Source organism: Opisthorchis viverrini (assembly GCF_000715545.1).
Source record: "Opisthorchis viverrini unplaced genomic scaffold opera_v5_173, whole genome shotgun sequence".
In the NCBI taxonomy this organism is placed as follows: Eukaryota; Metazoa; Platyhelminthes; class Trematoda; order Opisthorchiida; family Opisthorchiidae; genus Opisthorchis; species Opisthorchis viverrini.
Genome location: NW_008751827.1, coordinates 801921 through 822070, shown reverse-complemented (window position 1 = coordinate 822070; position 20150 = coordinate 801921). Strand labels below are relative to the sequence as shown.

The 20150-nt window shown below is 44.2% G+C and overlaps 1 protein-coding gene across 1 annotated transcript in view; it reads right to left on the bottom strand.

Moving 5' to 3' along the window:
* The window catches only part of T265_07440 (hypothetical protein), a gene marked incomplete at both ends in the record, with an annotated part of 100160 nt that overhangs the window by 32382 nt on the left and 47628 nt on the right, over positions 1-20150 (bottom strand). Inside the window, 4 exons of the mRNA XM_009172958.1 lie at positions 764-1193; positions 2365-2496; positions 2537-2662; positions 6594-7015. Of these exons, the coding sequence (XP_009171222.1) occupies positions 764-1193; positions 2365-2496; positions 2537-2662; positions 6594-7015 (1110 nt within the window). The remainder of the gene's footprint in view (positions 1-763; positions 1194-2364; positions 2497-2536; positions 2663-6593; positions 7016-20150) is intronic.

The window sequence follows — 20150 nt, the reverse complement described above, 5'->3', positions numbered from 1 at the left end:
CCCGCCACCAGCAGAATGCTTCGGCCCCCCCCCCATGCTGATTCTTCGTAGTTTGTCCTGGATATTTATAGGATAGCATTTGCAGCCTTCTGTTTTTAAGAGAAAAGGGTACGGCTACTTGGAATACTGATAAAAATATCTCACACTATAGGTGCATGCTTCTTAAAACATTTTCGACGCGTTCTAGGAGGCTTTTCAATTAGCGAAAGTATCCTACCGCAAGATTTTCGCTACTTAAACCCATTTCCTCGAGAGGATAATTGCATGCTGCCAAAAGGGATTGCTGCACGCTGGTTTAACTATTGTACTTTTTCTCTGGCTTCGAAATCATGTCAATTTAGTAAATATCTGAATAGAACCATGTCCTACATTTTTAAGAATGCAACAGCTGTGGTACAGAATTCGTCCAGTGAAGTGATATCGATTGTTATTCCCCTGCTCGACCTGTTACGATCAAGAGTGTGTGAGTTCACGTGAGATAACGTAGCACCTTGATGATCTGCATTGCCTGGGCACGCAACATCTAAACGTGACGACTGGGTAATTTGGCTATACTATCCTGATCTCGTTTCGATTCTTTTCCAGGACGATGATGCAGATAAGGGCGGAAGCTGATTCTCGGTTTACACCATCTTTTAAGCTTCGTCAATCTCCCCAATTTAGTTCTACCCAAACCCGAACATGTCGTTCGAAACTGAGCGTTCAAGTCGAACAAACTGCTACCAAAAATCACGGTGCCTGACAAAGTCAGACCACAACTTACCGCATTCAACATCCCTTCCGATCGCCAAGGCTCCATTCTGACCTTTGGCCAGTTCCACAAGTGTGGCAAGTGCCAAATTGGCCCTATCACGCAGATTTGCCGCAGGTGGAGGCAAAACTCCTGCACCCATCACACTTCTATCAGTCTCCTTAGAGTCCAGGCGAAAAAGCACGTCTACTTTCTCCGCAGGACGGCCATCTGGCATAGGTGGAGTGTTTACGTTCCAACCTTCCACTGAAGTTGTAGAAGTCTGATGCATAAGAATGGGAGTCGGTAGACCGGATGTCGGGCTGCGCAACGTCCACAGCACACTTGCACCACCGACAAATCGAAGTAGGCGACGAAGTATGGGTGCAATGGCACGCTGAAGTGCAGTCTGTGTTTCGACGTTGAAACACACCAAATAACCGAGTAGCTCACGGAAAGCACGCTGAAATGGTTAAACAAATGGCAGAAATAGAATAGGAAAAGTCTTTGAACCGGGCACCTTGGAACACACCCTACAACCAATAGTACTTTCGGGGAATGTTGGGCGAAGGTAGAGGATCTGAACTCCACCTCGATCAGCCTAGGTATGCTACAGCATAAGTTAAAAGTATAAATGGGATGTCCTATCATCTTAGTGGGAAAAATAAATTCTACTTAATCTTTCAAAAGAGTGTGGATGATTGTGGGAGGAGTTTACGTTGTCATAAACATGGCGAGGTTAACCAAAGGTGCGCGCAAATGTGATATTCTTTTTTTAACGTAAGTAGCTTCCAGTACACAGAGAGTTGACTCGGGACCGACTGTGGTTCATTCAAGTCACACTAGGATGGACTCCTTATCCCTGCTACAAACAGATCTCCGGCCTATCAGCCTATTGCAACAGGATGGATGGTTTTCTTATCATCTTTTCGAATCCCCGCAACTGCATAAACTGGACAGCTTATGGATAAAAAGCAAAAAAAATCACACAGGGATCTGAGACATACTTTTCCAGTCGAACTGAATTCCCCTAAGTGCTGTCAACCCCTAGCACCTCTTGTACCGCCAACTTGAGCGCGAGGGTTCGCTTTCACAAACTTTAGCAACAATTTTCCCAGTGAAGCTCAAAAAAACGCTTCAGTGAAGATGATCTCGTCCCCGTTTAGGACTACTACCAGGGCATATCCAGCTTCCATTGAGATGTATTCTGCTTCCGTGCTTCCAGAGTTCGAAACCAGCATTCCTTCTTGTAGGTACCGGCGAAGTGCCACTACCAGGGTACCGTATTATCGCATTTTACGCAACCTAATAGAATGATGGGACAAGATATAACTCTACTGACCATGAAGCGCTCTCAGTTAATCCGGTTTCATTCAGAAACTAAGGGCTTTAGCCAATAAAACATTCGGCTGTACCCTTCTGGAAATGCTAAACCTATCCTTCTTCCCTTGTTCAGCAAATCTATCTAATGCGAAGGAAAACAAATCGTGCCGTTTTAAAGGAAAATTATCTAGGCGGAACTGGTATGACGTCAGCATTGGAATTAGAAGAGCAAAGGTGGGATCTAGATGACCACTTGTCAGGAAAACCAGGAGCTTTGAAATCATGAAACAAAAAACCTCGGCATAACTCACCAAAGCATCTATGAAGATGGCATCTGCGGGATCGTCAAACAGATGTTGGATCAGACGGAACATCACACGAAGGCAGTCGGGCTCAGTGGGTACTGAGGGTGGTGTTGTTGAATGAACGTGTGCACGANCTCGCTACCAGCCGGGCCCCCTGATCCCGGGAGGCTTCGGATACCTTTAATTTTGACTGCTGATGTTGCTGCCTTGCGACCAAAATGCGTCGAACTGTTAACTGAGCCGCACGTTGAAGCGCCCATTGGCGTCTGGCCACGGAATTTTGCGCGGCTATTGCGTCCGCAACCTGAAACAGAGCCCAGATATGGCGCTCAGTATTCGCACAATGGAATGGAATTTTCGAAAGCTATGACGTGTCCGTGATGAACTAAAGCAATCAGACAATTGAGTACAGAGTACCAGTCCAAACTTTTGAGCCACACTTAGGTATCCCGGGGTCTTAGCGATACTGAGAAATTATTCCACCAGGCTTTCCCGTCAGAGGTATGATTGCTTGAGTGGACAATAAAATTTGGTGAGCTCCAAATATATGAACGTATATTGGAATGGTTTTGGCTTGAGCGTATACGCAACAAAACGCAACATTCTGGAGCAAAACGTTTTACTCCACTCTTAAAGCTTTTGCAGCTAAGAGCACTGCGTGGCTAATGTGCCCTCCCCCCAGATATACATGGCGGCATCGGTAACTGATCTCTTACCGAGGTATCCACTCAAGCTACCAACATTCCAACGTATTACCGATATAAGGTGGCACATTGTTCGGTGTAAGGAAGCCTGACGAGGGTGAAGCATTCTGTCAACAAGTTGCACATAGTCGTTAAACTTTAATACGCACAGGAGGAGAAATCATGCGACATCTGGTCGCCTACTTTAACTGACCGTTTCACCGAAGGCCTACTGTGGGACTGCCGTCAGACTGCTTTAAAACTGGCACACCCCATTGTTTCCAACATATGCTTTAGTCGGTCATTCCATCGCAGGCCACTGTTTGCTTTCATATCGCGTCTGCATTTCAGGTCATATCAAGGCCTGATACCAATGCCACTAGACTATTGTTTCGGTTGCTGTATTTTTTTCACCATCCAAGCAACGTCATGAATTAAATTTATACATAGGGAAACCCTGATCAGCTGCGCTGCTAAGCTAAGTTGCTTAGAGCCATCCTAACCGAACGGACATGAAGAACGACAAATGGGTATATAGGACATGAAAAGGCAGGGTTCTTAATGATACACTGAATCCCGGCACGTGACTCTCATTGGGACATCTTACCAGGGAATCTATCGGGGGCATCTATATATTGGAGTTTATTACTTACGATTGCTCAGGGGATCAGTACCACATGCCAGCAGAAGGTTCTCTTCGAAAACTCATCACAAGCCGCTTCAGTCCGGTCATGTTTTCTCTTTTGCTCTCTTCTTTTCACCGATCCCTTATTCGTGCTGAGCAAACCTGAGGTACCTGGAATCAATTCAGAACGTACATAGACCGCACCGACTAACCCTTCATACAAGCCCCCTGATGCGCTTTATCAACTCGAACTTCATTCTAGCGTTACGCCGAGGATTTGGTGCGGTCCTGAATAACTGTGTTTGCACCCAAATCAATTAGCTGCTAATTTTATTTTGTCATCGTCATATATTGGCGCGTTACCTTTTGCGGCAGTCCCTGTGTACATCATCTTCGTCGTACCATCTTGAAGATCGCTCAACCCAGGTAACCAATATTGGTGGTTCCTTACTGATGTTTGATAGTATCGTAGAGCCTGAAATCGACGTTTTATCCGACCCGGAATTGGGGCGTGTCAGGTTTCGGCTGTATCGTAAATGAATGTCGTGCTAGACAATGCAGATATCGACATCTTGACTCACATCGCATTTGTTTTGTGTCTTTTTTGTCAAATCAACTGAAACGGAAAAGTACAGTTGAGTGGTACGATGAGTGAGCATACGGCAACCTCGATTGGAAAGGTCGATAGACGCTACACTTGACCGCGCTGGTCATAAACCCTCCAGTGCGGAGCATGAGGTTGTTCTTGTGCTACATGTAGGTTGCCCCACGACAAATAAATAATTCTCTATGTCCGCAAAAGCTTGGTGAAAGCACCTAAAACGTACCTAAGGGCGTCGTGGAACCGAGATCATGCTGCAGTTCGGTCACGGTTTTGGGGAAATCGCCAGCGCTGTCGAAATAGCAAATGAATAGTTGGAAACTACTCACTACGTTTAGGTAGCTGAACGAATCAACCAAACTGAATTTCCGCTGCAGGCCGTGATTTTGGTTAATCTGGATTTTCGATATTTTAAAATCCACTCCGGCGTTTTATGGTGACGCAAGGATATTGCAAGGGGGTAGTTGTTTGCTGCTAACAGTTTTCGAACAGCATTAGACCTGGTTGAGCTGCGGAAACCTACTGCTCTGCATCATTGTACATCTGCGTTCAAATACGAATTATTAAATTGTCGTCTTCATCCACTTACTGAGGAACAAGTGTATGACCGGATTACTTTTACTGACACTGTTGTTGGCGATGATTGTAATGTATTACGCCATCTTAGTAGATGGGGACGGTGAGTACGATAATGACTACTGGGATCTCTATTAGAATTCCCAAACTAACAGCTATCTATAAGTAGCTCAGAAGAAGAATAAAATCCACCCGATGAGCAAACTTTCCATCCGAACGGTATTCACACGGTGAGCAAGTCAACACGTGTGACCAAGCAATGTGGATTCCGTGACTAAAGGATGAGAGGCACTATGTCCTATCTGAGTATGGGTTAATCAGACTGCTGATCGGCCACTCGTGGTCGAGCGGTTAAGCATTCAAATTGCTAGCTGGGAGGTCACGGGATCCAGACTCCCTGGAGTTTCGTGATATGTACACGGTTGGCGAAACAGCTGGACAGTGATTAAGCATGATAACGCACATGTAGATGATGGCTTCTTAGCCAGAAACCCTGCCTAAAATCGTACGACGAAGTCTCGGTAAACACCAGTAAGCATGGAACAACTGCGCGGTTTTTACCGTTTTTAGTTAACTTTATCTTACAAGACAAGAGCGACATGTGGAACACATAAAAGTTCCTTGTGTGCAACAAGAGTAAGCCGAAGAACCACTTTCAACGTCAACGATTAGAAGTTGGATGGAGAATAATAATAGCATTGAAAGTAATATATATGAAGTAACATCACGTCTAACTGGTTGGTAGAGGGTACGTTAAATGGCAGTCGTAATGATATAGCTACCGCACTTACCACATGGCGCGTTCTGCACTCGGAAAAATGTGGTATTCCAGTCCTACAACCAGGTCTGTGTTAAACATCCACAATACCATACAGGTTAAACAGTCCAATTGCGCCTCCATATAGCTCATTCGCAATTTACTTTGGTGTTTGCTGGAGATCAACCGAACCTTGCACTTATGATGATCTTCAATGAGAGATTTTCGGTATCCGTTCAAAGGACGACGCTGTGCAGATATTTATCCTCAAACAGTCTTCGTATGCTTGTTCACTGAGTTGATCCGCTGCGCTGCAAACGGTCCATCATCGATCGAGGTGACATTGCCAGTGTTTTGTTGTGAAGTAAAGCCGTGTAGCCAGAATAGCGGTTTTAAGTGACAGTCATCCACTGATTTATCACAATTAATGGACATTTGTTGTTTGGCGAGTGATTTTCCCAAAGACCTAAACCATTGGTATAGTTTACAAGGAGATAGGCGCCACGCCAAATGATTCGATCCCAGTTCACAAACTCCCTACACCGACTAATCAGAGACGGGGAAATCTATCGAGTGTTCATCTAGACATTTAGGCGTTTGTGGAATACCCATGAGAAGTAAACTTTTGCCGACCAGTTCTTTCATGTTGTTTACCAAACCTAATGTGAAGCGACGCCGACAGCTGGGATGTGTCGTACAGTGAATTCTTGGTTAGATTCCCTGGGAAACGTGGTAATCGTGGTGTACCGTTCTCATTTTGGTATGTCAGTGGCAGGTGACAAATTGGACGTTACTTGTTGGATTAAGTAAACGGTCGTCAAATGTTCTGAGCTGAGTAGATCGAACTATAGTTGTGGTCGAACATATCACTGGCCCTCTGAGATCGAGAACGCACGGTCCTCAAGAAAACGAATTACACGGTAAAGAGTTTGCTGCTGGAAGCAACGTCTATGATTCATTAGCAACCCGGAGAAAACACTCAAGGAGGCTCACCTCAAGTGAGAATGCTGCAACACAGTTTTTGTAGTCCAGATACGGTGGGCAGTTCGGAGTCACGGGTGGGCTAGACTGAGCTGGGTGTACTGCGGCCTCTTTGGTGGTCGGACCTTTGCTATTCAGAGTAGTTGTTGAAGAACATTGGCTGGTCAGTTCGCTTGTTGGACTGATTGTTGCAGCCCCATCTGATGCTGGGTGTTTAGCTGTAACAGTATTTTCCTCCTCGACAGGTTTTCGCACTGAATCCTGTGATTGTGTGCAACATAGACAACAGTGAGATGAAGGACTTGGTTCAGTAGAATGCGCTGAATTGATTCCACAGTCTTGTGGGTTTTCAATGGTGAAAGGTGTCGCATCCCATCTGCTCAAACATGCTGGACAATGTGGACTGTCACCTTCAAGAGTGATTTCTTCTAGCCCTGAAATCCAAAGATTTTGTAGAAAATTATGTCAAGTCATCTTGAAGAGTGCATCGAATTCAGCAGAGGGGATCTCAAGAGTACTGAAGGGACATGTAAGATTAGAATTGAACATCGTACAGAATCTTTTGTTTGTTTTGGAGACAGTGATAAACACTTCTAGGAAAATCGGTTTAATTGGTTTCACGAGTTGTCAGGCCTAATCAGATGAGGTGGAACTTCAAACCTGCCAGCTTGTTGTGTGCATGATTTTAGTACAGTTAACCCAAACTACGTCTATTAAGATAAAGGGGTGTATCATTTTCACTGTTATACCCAGATGCGATTGTCAAAATCTACGGTTTAATGAATGCTGGAGTGGATATCCACCTTACGGCCGCTGCCGGAGTAGAAAACAATACAAGACCTATGGTGGCAGCGATAAGTTACGAGTCGACAACCGACTGAATTCGGTTCTGACTACCAATCGTTGAACTACTTTACTGTCGAAAATCGAAGGCGAACTCAGGCTACGAACCTTCAGTCAGGAAGTTCCGTACGTTATGGTCAGTGGCACAGTAAGAACAAAAGGCCATTTCGTAAAACAGTATTCCACTGACCAAACTACTGCAGGTATATCCCAACAGTCGGAGCGCAGTTCAGAACAGCAGATAACATTTTGCTTAATGAATCAGAATTCCTTTGGAATAAACCGAGACCCTTTTCCTATTTGATTTCTAACAGCACTATGCGGCATTTGTAGTTATGCCCATTGGGAAATCATAAACATGTCGTCCTCTATATATTGTACGGAAACAAATAGTATGTCCAAAATTCTAGGATGCTGCTTGGTAATATGTAAACCCCTCATCTACAACTTTCGGACGCACTGTACAGTCACGTTCAACCTTCTCTACCAGAATGGTATTCTAGGTCGGCACCTTCAATTGTAGTGCACACGTCAGTTAGTCCCACCTACATATCTTCCACCTTGACCATCAAACCAGTTCCTTGGTACGGCACATTGATCCAAGTAACCGATTTCCGCTCTAGTTGTAATCTCACTGGGTCCTGTGGAAATGGGTCGATAGTGAGCCGAAACAATTGAGCTTTGTAGAACTTCCAAGAAGCCTACGAAAAATTTTGCCAACGCCTAGTGAGATAACGCCTCGGTGGATTTCACTAATGACCTAAATTATCACCAGGTATCAACTGGCAGCCAAAATTTTGGTCTCAACTGCATAAATGCGACCTTATCAAGTGAAGAACAAATCGGACGCTGGAGACACTCCACACTTTCCGGTCTACTGTAGTGCCCAGTAACTGTCTACAAACTCTCACGTTTTACGGTTTGGTTCAGTGTTTTTCCACTAAGATCTTGATAAGCTGCGCCATGAATCAAACAACTCTTTCTCAACTCTAAAATGAACTGGTGCCTTATTCCAGTCACAAAACATGAAAAAAAAACTCATGGAAATCGGTATAGATGCTAGCCACATTGTGTTCGTTGTGCACCATCAACTAGGATTAATCCCTACCAATCGCATTTGCGAGTTACTCAGTTTGGTAGGGTCAGGGTTTGATTTCTGCAAAACAATTTCGAACGAGAGCCATTATCTTTACCCAATGAGACCGAATTGAATCCAAACAATGTGTGTGTGTGCACTTGGCGATAATAAATGGGATGTGGCCTACTTTTGCTAGAGTGACTCATTGTAGAGCCTACTCAGAACTTGATGAATGTCGCAGTCTTCCGCTCGGACGGAGGTGTACATGTTCGGATACAGACCAGCACTCAGATCCACAGTTATCCACACAACCCGGGTGGGTGGGTGAGTAGTCACTTGATTAATCGTCATTCATGCAGAAAAAATGGTGAGGGAGGGTGTGGGAAAATGACACCAGAGTCCGTTGCTCAGCAAGAGTTAGGCTAGTTACACTGAGCACTGGTCTGCCTCCCTACCGTTTCGGCAAGCTCAACTGTACACATTGGCTAAGACCGGTAATTTGTGCCTCATGAAATATGCGTTGTGACGTGGTGTGAGTCATCGAGGGAGGAAAGAGGGGAACATAGTTTGGCGGAGGCGGAACGAAAACCAAACAAGCTAACAGAGACTCAAAAGCATGCAACGTTTCGATAGAAGTAAGAGCATATCGGTTGGAAATTAGGGGCAGGAAGAACAACGTGATTTTTAGGGCACAAAATCAACCTAGTAAACAAGAATTGATTTAAGAACGATCTCGGTATCTTTCCCTGGCATTTACCCTGTTATTGCGACCAGACATGGAATCCAGCGAAGGTGAGGGGAAATCATGATGGGTTGTACATAAACCGATTAAAAAAGAAGCCGAGCTAACTAGAAGCCTTTTAGTATTGACTAACCTGGCGAAGAAATGTAAACATTGGCTACAAACTTAAATTTAGTTGGTGGGAGAAATGCACTGGAACAACGACCATGCAACAGGCAGTCGCCTTGGCAAACATACAGAATAACCATATTGGACGGATATTGTACATTGCATTACAAACACCAGCGAATACGCACAGTAAAAAAAATAAATCGTTCAGTTGTAGCACCCTTTCGGTGCCACACGAATGAGGCACGAGGGCTGAGATACTGTCAGGTCGCCCAAGCCTAGACAGGGGAAGTCAAGAGGCAGAGGTCGGGTTCGAACCACGGACCTTCCGGTCAGTAAATTCGCGCTCTAGTCACTTGGTACATCTCGCCCCAGAATACACACAACAAGCATATTTGTCTACGGGTAATGGTCAAACAGCCAAGAAATAACTATTTCTGGGTATTTCACGGAAAGATACCAAAGTTAAACAAGAAATCCCCACGGCATCTCGTGAGTAGTTAGAAATACTAAACTTTTTGCAAGAGTAGATAAGCAATAAAGTGAGCAAAATTCCAATCGGTTTTCAATGTGCAAATAACCACTTTAGCATATATATGTGACGGTCAAGTTGGACGTTATACAGAAACCTTGGCCCACGAACTTATTTTCCAGACGCATATTTTGGGTCCAAACGAGCTAGCCAAGTCACGAAGGTCTACATAACTGAATAATTCATATAAAATGTCCACTCACAAGTAGTAATGGTTTCCCCATCTTATGCGAGAGAAAATTAGAACAAATTATGGGTGGCGTTGCTGTTGGTCTCCTGCCAATCATAAGCAAATGTGAAAATAAGCGAGTCACAAGACCACACTACTCTTAGTTTCTTGGGGGGGACACTAGTCAAAATGCTCCTGAAACAAGAGATTCAGTTGAGCCTTCCGTTAACACCAACTCAATTTGCAGATAAGTGTATTTCGCGAATAGACTGTCTGTGTTTTGACTTATAAAATGGAAAAGTTCAGGAACAGTGATGAGGTCAAAAGGTCACATAGCTTTTCAATTTTGAGGTTTTGTCCATAGTTCAGCTTGATCTTTTTTTTTGCGTGCCATTTCTATCTTGGAAATTATCATAACCACACAGGTATGTCTCCCCTGATTTCAGACGAATAGTATTGCTGCAGTCTACTAGGTGGCAGAGCGCAGGTCTCCACCAAGCCAGGAAATCTGTTCTCTACCCGTGTCACACAAGGTTCATCAGGAAAGTGCATGTGAGCCAATACTTGTCGGATCGGTGGTACTTTGCGTCGATAACCAATTGAATGCTTTACTAGACTTCTTCACTGAAGGGCTACCGCAGTCTTGTCCACTCAGATAAGGTGTAGTTTTAGAATACAGTCCTTGAGCTGCACTAAAGTCTAGACTGTCTAGACTTAACACACTATTCACAGGATTGCTGAAAACTCCTTGAAAGCCCACGCTGGTTTCACCCTTCTTGGAACCGCCAAGTAAGGGTGGCCCCCGAGTTCCCCTCAACCGTGTGTTGTTCTCGAACCCAAATTGACGGAATTCGCCAAATACTCTCATTCGCACACGTATCTGGTTTTGACGTGGAACTAACTTGATCATATGCTGCGGCTGATCACTCTTACCACCACCGCTACCTAGTTGCACTGGACACCAATGTGTAGGTGAAGCTGGTAGAGTTCCAGACGTTGCAAAGCGTTTAGGCCTAAAGTGGCGGATGGTTTATCAATACAGCCTTCCGAAATAAAAATCCAGTGTACATTTTCTAGACCGAGAAACGGTACGTGCATTTGTTGCTGAAAAGTTCAGGTACACGGTACCTTGGGCTGAAGCGATCGATAAGGGTACACAACGGAGCCCATACGGTACATCCTAAGTTGGCGTAATTTAAAATTACGCATTGACTCTTAATGAAGGATCAAGACAAGCGTTTGTCAAAGAGATCGCGCTTCAAGTCTCGTCTGAAGATGAAGCACATATTTGCGTGCAAACGAGTGATTGAGCAACCGATGTTCATTGCTTTACAGAAGACGAATGTTGTTGGTTCGAGGTCACTTTCTGATTGTTGCTTGATAAATATCTTCAGTGAACCACAGCATATTACCACTGGATCCCGCCTCACACAGCAACAAGCCATCTGAACCACTGGTCTGTTGGTTCTTTTAGTGGAGTACATGTGTAGCCACCCCGTCACCCACACACTTGACTGTTCAGCTCGCAGTCGCTCACTGGATCACGAGGCTTGTCTTTTGTTCCATACTCAAACCACGTCACACTAAGCTGACTGACCGGACATCGATTGTCTGTACCGTCTAGTGAGCATAGCAACAACCCATGTGCTGACACACCCACGTACACGCAAACGGACCCACACATAAGGAAACCGAACAGTCAGCACACACAGACAGACTCGCGCGCGCGCAGGGAGCAAGGGGTTAGCCAAACACCCCAAGTCGACGGACAATTATGGAGTACGTGTAGCAGCCAAACCGGGTAGAAAACACGTTCCCGCCGTCCGGACATTCATCAAGGGACTTTCACAGACGATAAGTTCCCTTTTGACTTGCTCCACATTTTATATCGCCTTTATTTTATACATGCTACAAATCGCTTCTGTAAACTACTGTCAACCACATTAAAAACTTTTATTAGTGCATACACCTTCTGATTTGTATTATGGTCATCATCAACAGCGCATCAATGCATGAATAGTGCAATACATGACATTTATCCCCTGAAAGTGGTCGGACTCAGAACACTGACCATGTTGAGAATCAGGCTAGATAATAGAAAGACTAATAAGTGTCTATGTCCGTTTGGTCGAACTCAAGGTTAGTCCCCTTTCATCATGAGTCTATAGAAGGAAGGAAACCTCGAAAGTAATGGGTCAATCAAGCTTCGGTGACACTGTGTTGAGTTCGGTCTCATCAATAATCGAAAGCACATTACTGAAGTCGTTTTAATGACTCCCCACGTATGATTGTCGTCAACACTTGGTAAACTAAAGGACCACGTCAGTTGGTCCATCACTTTAGTTTCTAACATTATTCGAATAAGATAGTTTGAAATGGGATTTATCATTCCTGAGAACAAGTGAGACGAAGCTTTAACCAGATGAAGAATTGAATATTGTTTGACGCATTAAACCCGCTTTAGACTGTAAATTCAGTAGGTTGAACACTGACGCTGAAGATTAATCCTCGTTCACATTCGATTTATGTGACTGATCAGTGGTTGAAGTCTTTACATAGTTGAGATTTCTCGCAAAAAGTCGAAGTCGAAATACTGAGGCACCTTTGCAAACGAGACTTTCAATGACCTCAGCTACTTCTGAAACCCGGAACATCCGTTCCCATTGAAGCGAGAACTATTCTTTGAGGTTGATTCCACCAGAATGTACAATTTTCTTGCCCTCCCCTTCTGGGTTTATTAACCCAGCAACTCTAAAGTAGCCGGTTCTGGGACACTTGTTGAGATGAAAACTATCTTTCCAGGCGCGTACAAATATGACAGCACCCCACTGGGCATAGCCCATTCGTCATTAGTTCTGAGTAATCCAGACACATCTATCTACTACTGTTGGGCTAACCAGCTCACATGTAAAGGAGGTGTCTCATTCAGGCAAAGGATAAACCGCTCTTTGAATGTAAAGAAGGCTGAATANAATAACCACGATTAGCCTGTTGTGAGAACAAACAGGTAGCTGAACTGTAGGACGGGCAAGTAAGGGCGGTGAAAGACTCATTAATTACATGTGAATAGTGTAGAGATGGTTTGAAGGATGAATGGTTCTCAGGACAAAAAAGTGCGCAGCGAACAGACTTTGCGTGCGGCACGGCACGGCACGGCACGGCAACACAATCGTGCAGCCAACGAAAACGGAATATGACAAATAGACAGAGTGGTCTCAATATACTGTGGCTTTAATTGTACGAACGCCGGAAATGCGTTCATGTGTGTGAGGGGGGCGGGTAAGTCAACTGGGTGCGGTACAAAACGGTGTCGACATGACTGTGGGAAAGGCGCTGCAAATTAGTCAGCTAGAGTAAAAACATGAGTTAATTGTTATGCTTTAGTGCGTCCCGAGTTTACGTCCAAGGTAGGTGTGGATATGTGTGAATGAATGGCAAATGCTGTCCACTATCGCAGCAACAGCAACTGCTCTGCTATATGACTAAGCTTTTTACGATAGGACAGGAGGGAAAAAAGATATCAGATGAATGTGCCTATATGCACCAGTCGTGCCCCTCCCCCTACACGTGATCGCGACATGCGCCCATACCACCCGCCGTATGACTCAGCTTGCCAGTTCACATGTAGTCTGGTCTGGATACTAATGCGGACATGGCAACCTCCTTTTGTCTGTAAACAGGGTTACTATCATGTCCTTTTACACAGCAGACTAAGTGGTCCGGTTCTGTTCTGGCTGTGGGACAGTTGTGGACGCATGCACGCCGTACCTTCGTCCATACGTGCTCATTACGACCAATTTGGATACATCTTGTGGTTGTTCTGACAAAATACCTGTTGCAATCCAGTAGCACAGAGATGTTTTAGATCCTCCGGCACGGTGGATGTTCGACCGTCAGCACCTGCAGAGCCAGGAGACAATGAGGCCAGGAGATGCACCTTCTCCCACTTTAAGTAGAAATGATACTTTCGAATGGGTTAGTAACACGTCGCTGTTACTGGATTTCGGAATATATATCACAAAGATTTGGAACAATCGTCTTCAGCAAGTGCGGTAGGTGTATCGGAGTTGAAAACATATTTAGACTATTCATCAAGTCCCGGTCCGGGCGAAAGCCAACTTACTCCATCGATTTGTTGGCTGCTTTGCTTCTTGACAAACAGCAACACAAGTGTTTGCGGTTGACTGCGCTGGGGATAGTGAAACCCGTACTTGATTCATCCAGTACTCGTTAGGGAGACCGTTTTTTTCTACCTCGCTTTCAAAACACTCCAATTGGTTTAGCCTGCTGGTTGAGCAGCATTCGTTAGCATTGTGTATGGCTTATTTCTGTTCCTCTGCACCGCTCAACTAAGAATAACAAACTGTTCGCTAAGTATGCTGTGCACTTTAAAATGTGCGTGGACGATTGACAGGACCCTCGCATGATGCTCCAGTCACTTAAAGCTCTCAGAAGTAGTTTCCACTCAAGTAACGAGGTTTGTCATGGGTCCACACTCTCATAACCGTATTTTGCTGCAAAACTTCGCTCACCTTTCGAACAACACCATCATGGGAAGATTTTAGCCATGTAATGGTGCAACAGAAGTGCATCGCACCCAACCTGGACTTGAAAAGTTGCTTGTTCAACTGGTCTTTGCGACCTATGTTCAGTAAAATCAGTAGCCAGTACATGAATGCTTTAGAGTTGACAGGTGCTAAGAAATAGCACTGCAAAAGACTATGTGCAGCTTGGCGTTGTCCAGTACTATATGAGAGTGCGCTTAACACCCTTCGGTTAGTAACACTGTTTCTGGCTTCCGATCCGAGGCATGTATTCAACTACAAGGAACATGTTGCACTTTCCAGAACCTTCACTTAGTTCCTGAAACATGCGAGTTTTTCTGTATTTCGTGAAGACTAAGTTTTCGAACTTTCTGGGGGTAGGAGAGTTAGAATCACTGTAAAAAAAACAGAATTGTAGACGTGCCAGAACCCTTAGAACTAGTCTGTAGAGAAATAGGTGATCTCTATAGGCCTGGCAGACAAGGTTGGATACGAACTCTCTTGAGTGGCCTTTTTTTGAATGTATCTTTTGGAGGGATTGTTCGCTTGTACTGGGGTTAAAACTCGTTTGTTGTACGGTTGGACCTCCGGATAACGCTCGGTCGGGGGAAACTGCAACTGATCTCGGGGAGGGGGAATTCGACTTATCAACAACCCCATCAGTCATCTTTCAATCAAAGGCATTGAATGTGCGTTCCCTGGCAGAAACTAACCGAGTAAAAATCTCACACTAACTGTATTTTATTTAGGCAACAACGAATTTCATTACAGAGTTCAGCTAAACGTCTCGACTTTGCGTGGCCTCCGAAATGGAGTAAACCATTTTTGGAAACTTGCCAGTAGGGTTCATATCCTCTAAGATGCTGCTACCTTAGTCTTGATTTTATCACCTTTTTTCGCTTGTTTTTAATGCTTATAATAATAATAACAATAATAATAATAATAATAAAAATAATAATAATAATAATAAGCATTCAGCTGTACCACCCTTTCAGTGCCTAGCTGTCATGCCACCCGAAAGAAGCACGAGGGCTGGGATACTGCTAAGTTGCCCAAGCCCAAACAGGGCAAGTCGAGAGGTAGAGGTCGGGTTCGAATAAGTAAATTCGCTCTCTAACCAGTTGAGCCATTTCGCCTCCCGTTTACTGCTTTACGATTATTTCTTCTCGTCAATATGAGTGATTCTGACAATCGCTTCACTCAGCGTGTCTTTTCGTTACAGTCACCACACTACAATAGCGAACATTTGTCAGATGCAAACCACGGGTGATTCTCAACCAGGATGAAACAATTCTACAGTGGTTCTCAGCTCTTCGGCGCAGATTGGCTCCACTTATGGGACAGAATTTCGATCGAATTTTCCAAATTCCCCAAGGGCTGCTGATGTAGAATAAAAGCAAAATTATTCATGCTTCCAGCTAATAGGGCTCCACATGCAGGATGCACCACTAGATTATCTCCAAAACTCTGAAAGAAAATGGCTCCCAGGAGAAATTTGTGCCATGACAGCTACAAGGTGATACAAGCCATGCGGTTACTTAGGTCGAAGTGACTCCGATACTGAACGGCAAGTAGCTCTCAAACTTAAAGAGCAACTTTATTGAGTGATTCCATTCACCAATTCTATTGCAATTTTGTCTCTCCTTAAAGCCTTCATAGTATTTATTTATTGGCCTGATGGCTGTAGGTGGAAAACCTTTGGTTGCAACAAATGTGTTATAAAACATGTTGATACTAGGCATGATACAATCATTTTCTCCGACATTCGTTCTGTTTAAACTTTCCTTAAAACCGCTGCCATTGTAACATCCGATGATTCACACGGAAAAGTCAGGTGACGTCAGCTGCAGTATTGTCTTTCCATCTCCCAGGAGAGTTAAGTGTTTTTCGTGGAAAATGGTTGTGGCGAACGGCGTTGAGTCAACAAGAAGGGTGGATTTTTCCGAATATTTCGAGCAGCCACTGTTGGAGGAGCACACACAAAACTCCATAGCGTGAGACTAATATTGACATTATGCCTGACCTCCCCAGTGTTTACACTTAAAGTATTCAAAGACCGGAAGGGAAGTGATTAGAGCTGGCTTAAAAGTGCAGAACACTATCCATGAAGATGGATCCCTTAGAACGGACCAAATCGTTCACACAAAAGAGGCCTATAATTTACTCAATCGTTTCCCTGAAGAACAAAGCGGTGGTAAAATACTCAAACTGCGCAACGCAATTAAATGATGACACCTCGATACAACTGGTCGGTTGTACGATGTCTGCCGAAACTATGCTGATGAGAATGGTTGATGAGCGAAAGCCATGGAATGCGTCACATTATTTAGGAGGAATAGTACACGCGGAATACTGGCATGTAACTATCAGTAACACTACCATACCTTACCCAAAGAAGAATGAACAATCTATTCTGGCTTAACCAATCTATGCTACATCTGTCAGGCTACCATACATGCTGTCGGTTTCGTCACTCCTGGCACACCCTTCAGAAAAGCAGATAAAATGAGGAATAGAACACCAACTGGGCGTGACAATTCCAATAAATAAGTAAATAAGTGAAAACAAAATGGAAAGAAAAGTAGTCCAGCTCTCTAAATCACGAAGGATTTCCAATCCGACACGAAATATCATCCAAACGGCTGTATCTCCAGTCTCCTTTTGAGCGGTCATTTATCATACTCATCATTGACAGTAATATACCAGTAATACATACTGATGCTCAACTGCAATACAGCCACGAAGCTTCTTTTTACCCTGGTGGCTGGACCAATAAGCTCGCTGTTATCGATAAGTGTTTGGTTATCGTCCGTTTGAACCTCACTCATGCACAGCATTCACTTGTGAGACCATGAGCTGAGCTCACCGATGGCCACAATGCTCTGTCTGTGTTCTCTGACTCATGGTCGGACACTTCACACACCCAGAACATCTTTTGTGATAAAATTCGAACTTGTTTTTAATGAAGAGATTAAACACCAACCCCGATCTCTTTTCGGCTGAGTAGCTGTGCTCTAAATTTGGTGACGCTAGTTTGAAAGCAAACCAAGCTTTTCGGAAAAACCACCTCTTCTCATAGAGAATCTAATTCAGTCGTGAAGACGGTGATTCCTATATTTTGATGTTTCACACGATTTTACCTTCTAGCTACTCTACACATGATTGATCTCAACCACGTAATCATCAGTAAACTGCTGTCAGCGAACCCTTCTGAATTCCGGAGACCGTACACAACAACATAAGAGCTAATCACCGGATCCCCAAAGTTTACACTAAGTGGTCTGAGAGTGCAGGTCAACATGTGGTATCAGTACAGGGTAGTTTATAATCCNTATATATATATATGAAGCATTCATCAACCTGGCAAGCTCTATTGGGACATCCAGCGGCTACTTCCGTCTCACCAAGTCTAGGAGACATTTAGAACCATGCGCAATGTCACCACGCCCAAGTGAAAACAGTCATGTGAGAGGATGTCTCGGTTTCTGTTGGCAGGTGGCACTGTTTTGAGAAAATTGTTCGAGTGTTGTCCGTATGTGGGCTATGTGTTTCGGTATTGGTAGCTCGGGTGAGTCTGTTGGCTGTTGATCAAGCCAGTTACCTCGCTCGGCGAACAGATGAGCTGTCAACCGATCGAAAGCCAATGTTTGTCGTATGAGCAGCTGTGTGAATACCAAAAGAATGTCTAGATATTTTCCAACGTTACCTCCTAGATTTGTAATTCAAAGTCCTTCTCCTCATACTCTTCTTTATTATCCTGTTGTCCAGTTTAGGTTTTACAAGAAGCCTTCGTATCCACAGAGGAGCTGTCAAACTAATCCTACATCCCGGACAGATGCTCCTGTGTTTTTGAGATTATTCTCATTCCATCCAAACCATTATGCTAGTCACAAAGTTAAACCGTCTTTAATTATTTACACCGGCACATCCCTAGAGGGATAACTCATCATTTGGTATTTCCTCTGAGAGAGGAAAGAGCAGGAGAATGCCAAAAGGGGATGATATGAAAGATCCGCTTCTGCATAAAATTATGATTTTTTCAACAACCGTGTTTGCGGGGACAGAATCTCAACTTTTCTCCGGGATTCTGATGACATCCTGTCACATACACTGAGTAAAGTGGGAATATGTATACAGTGTCCCCCTGGAAGAAAGAGCACCCTGGGGACGCACCAAGATCGTTATATTCTGAAAAATGTTCTCCCATGAGAGGTACAGACTCTCGTTCCTACAGCAGTGGAGCTTTTTTTCACAGAAGCGAAATTACCATGAGGGTTGAAATACCTGAGGGCTATCCTGATACTGGTACCACCAAGATGAAGAATGAAGAAAGTAGGGTTCCAACAAGATGCATGACAATAGACGCAGTAGATTGTTGTTGACGGGTGTGACTGCCTTTTGTAATAATTTAAGTATTTCTGTAGTTATATACCTCACAATAAATTCGAGTCACTAGGTATGCACATGAAGTCCAAATGAGTTTTGAGTTATGGCGTGGGTGAGTCAGTGAACTGGTTCCTTCGGGTTTCCTTCTCACTCTGCCGATGATGGCGGTGAATCAGTAACGGACCTACTGGGGATGATCACGCTTCCGACTACAGGTGAACGAGGGTGACAAACCTGCACATCTGACTGCGTATCAAAACATCTTCAGTCGAGTTCTGTAATGATTGACTTTGGATGAAGACGAAGTGGCAGTGCATCGTGGAGGTAAGGTGAATTAACGCAAGCATATTCTGTTCGCAAGCTTCCTCTCCAAGTGAATGAAATAGTGACGCTCCAAGTGAACGATATGAAGCGACCGGAGTTAATAAAAATGGTGGATTTAAAATTTACGTTAAATGAGATCACTTATCTGAATCACAGCAGGGGTGACTTGAGCGGTACAGGTTGAACGCCGAATCTAGATCGCGTTCGTTGGTAGTGGCACACAGCTTCATTCAAACCAAGCAGCTTTGAATCATACGCTTTGAATACATACAACTTGGATGGAATAAGAGACCGTATTTTTGGTGACTAATGATGTATATCGATGTGGTGGATTTTTAGGGATATGCGTAAAGCAAAGCCCACAGGTAACTTTCAGCAGCATCGCTCGCATTTTAAGCGCACATCCAGGATTGCTAGAGAATCACCCGAGGGAGAGGGAGGTCAACCATCCACTCGAACGTCAAGGGTGACGCTGTCCGGATGAAAGTCGTTCGGTGGTACGAAACATTGTGCACTAGCTGCGAGTTGAAAAGCTTCACATCTACAGTCAGCTGGACAGAATCCATCAAATAGTACACCTTGAGAGCTAGGCAGGAGTGAGTGAGACTAGTTCTGTAGAAAAAAAGGTGAAATGCAACGCGAAACCGAATAAAAACCCATTTCAGAGCCAGTAACGATTGAATCGCAGAATCTGAGCCCTGTGATAACACCTTCGGTGGAGTTTTAAACTGAAAAGTTCGGGAATTATGGTGGTCGTTGGCTTGTTCGCTGAGCTGGGCAATTTGATTGCAAACGTTTCATCACCACTCGAGGTGACATCATCAGTGCGTTATTGTGGAGCGT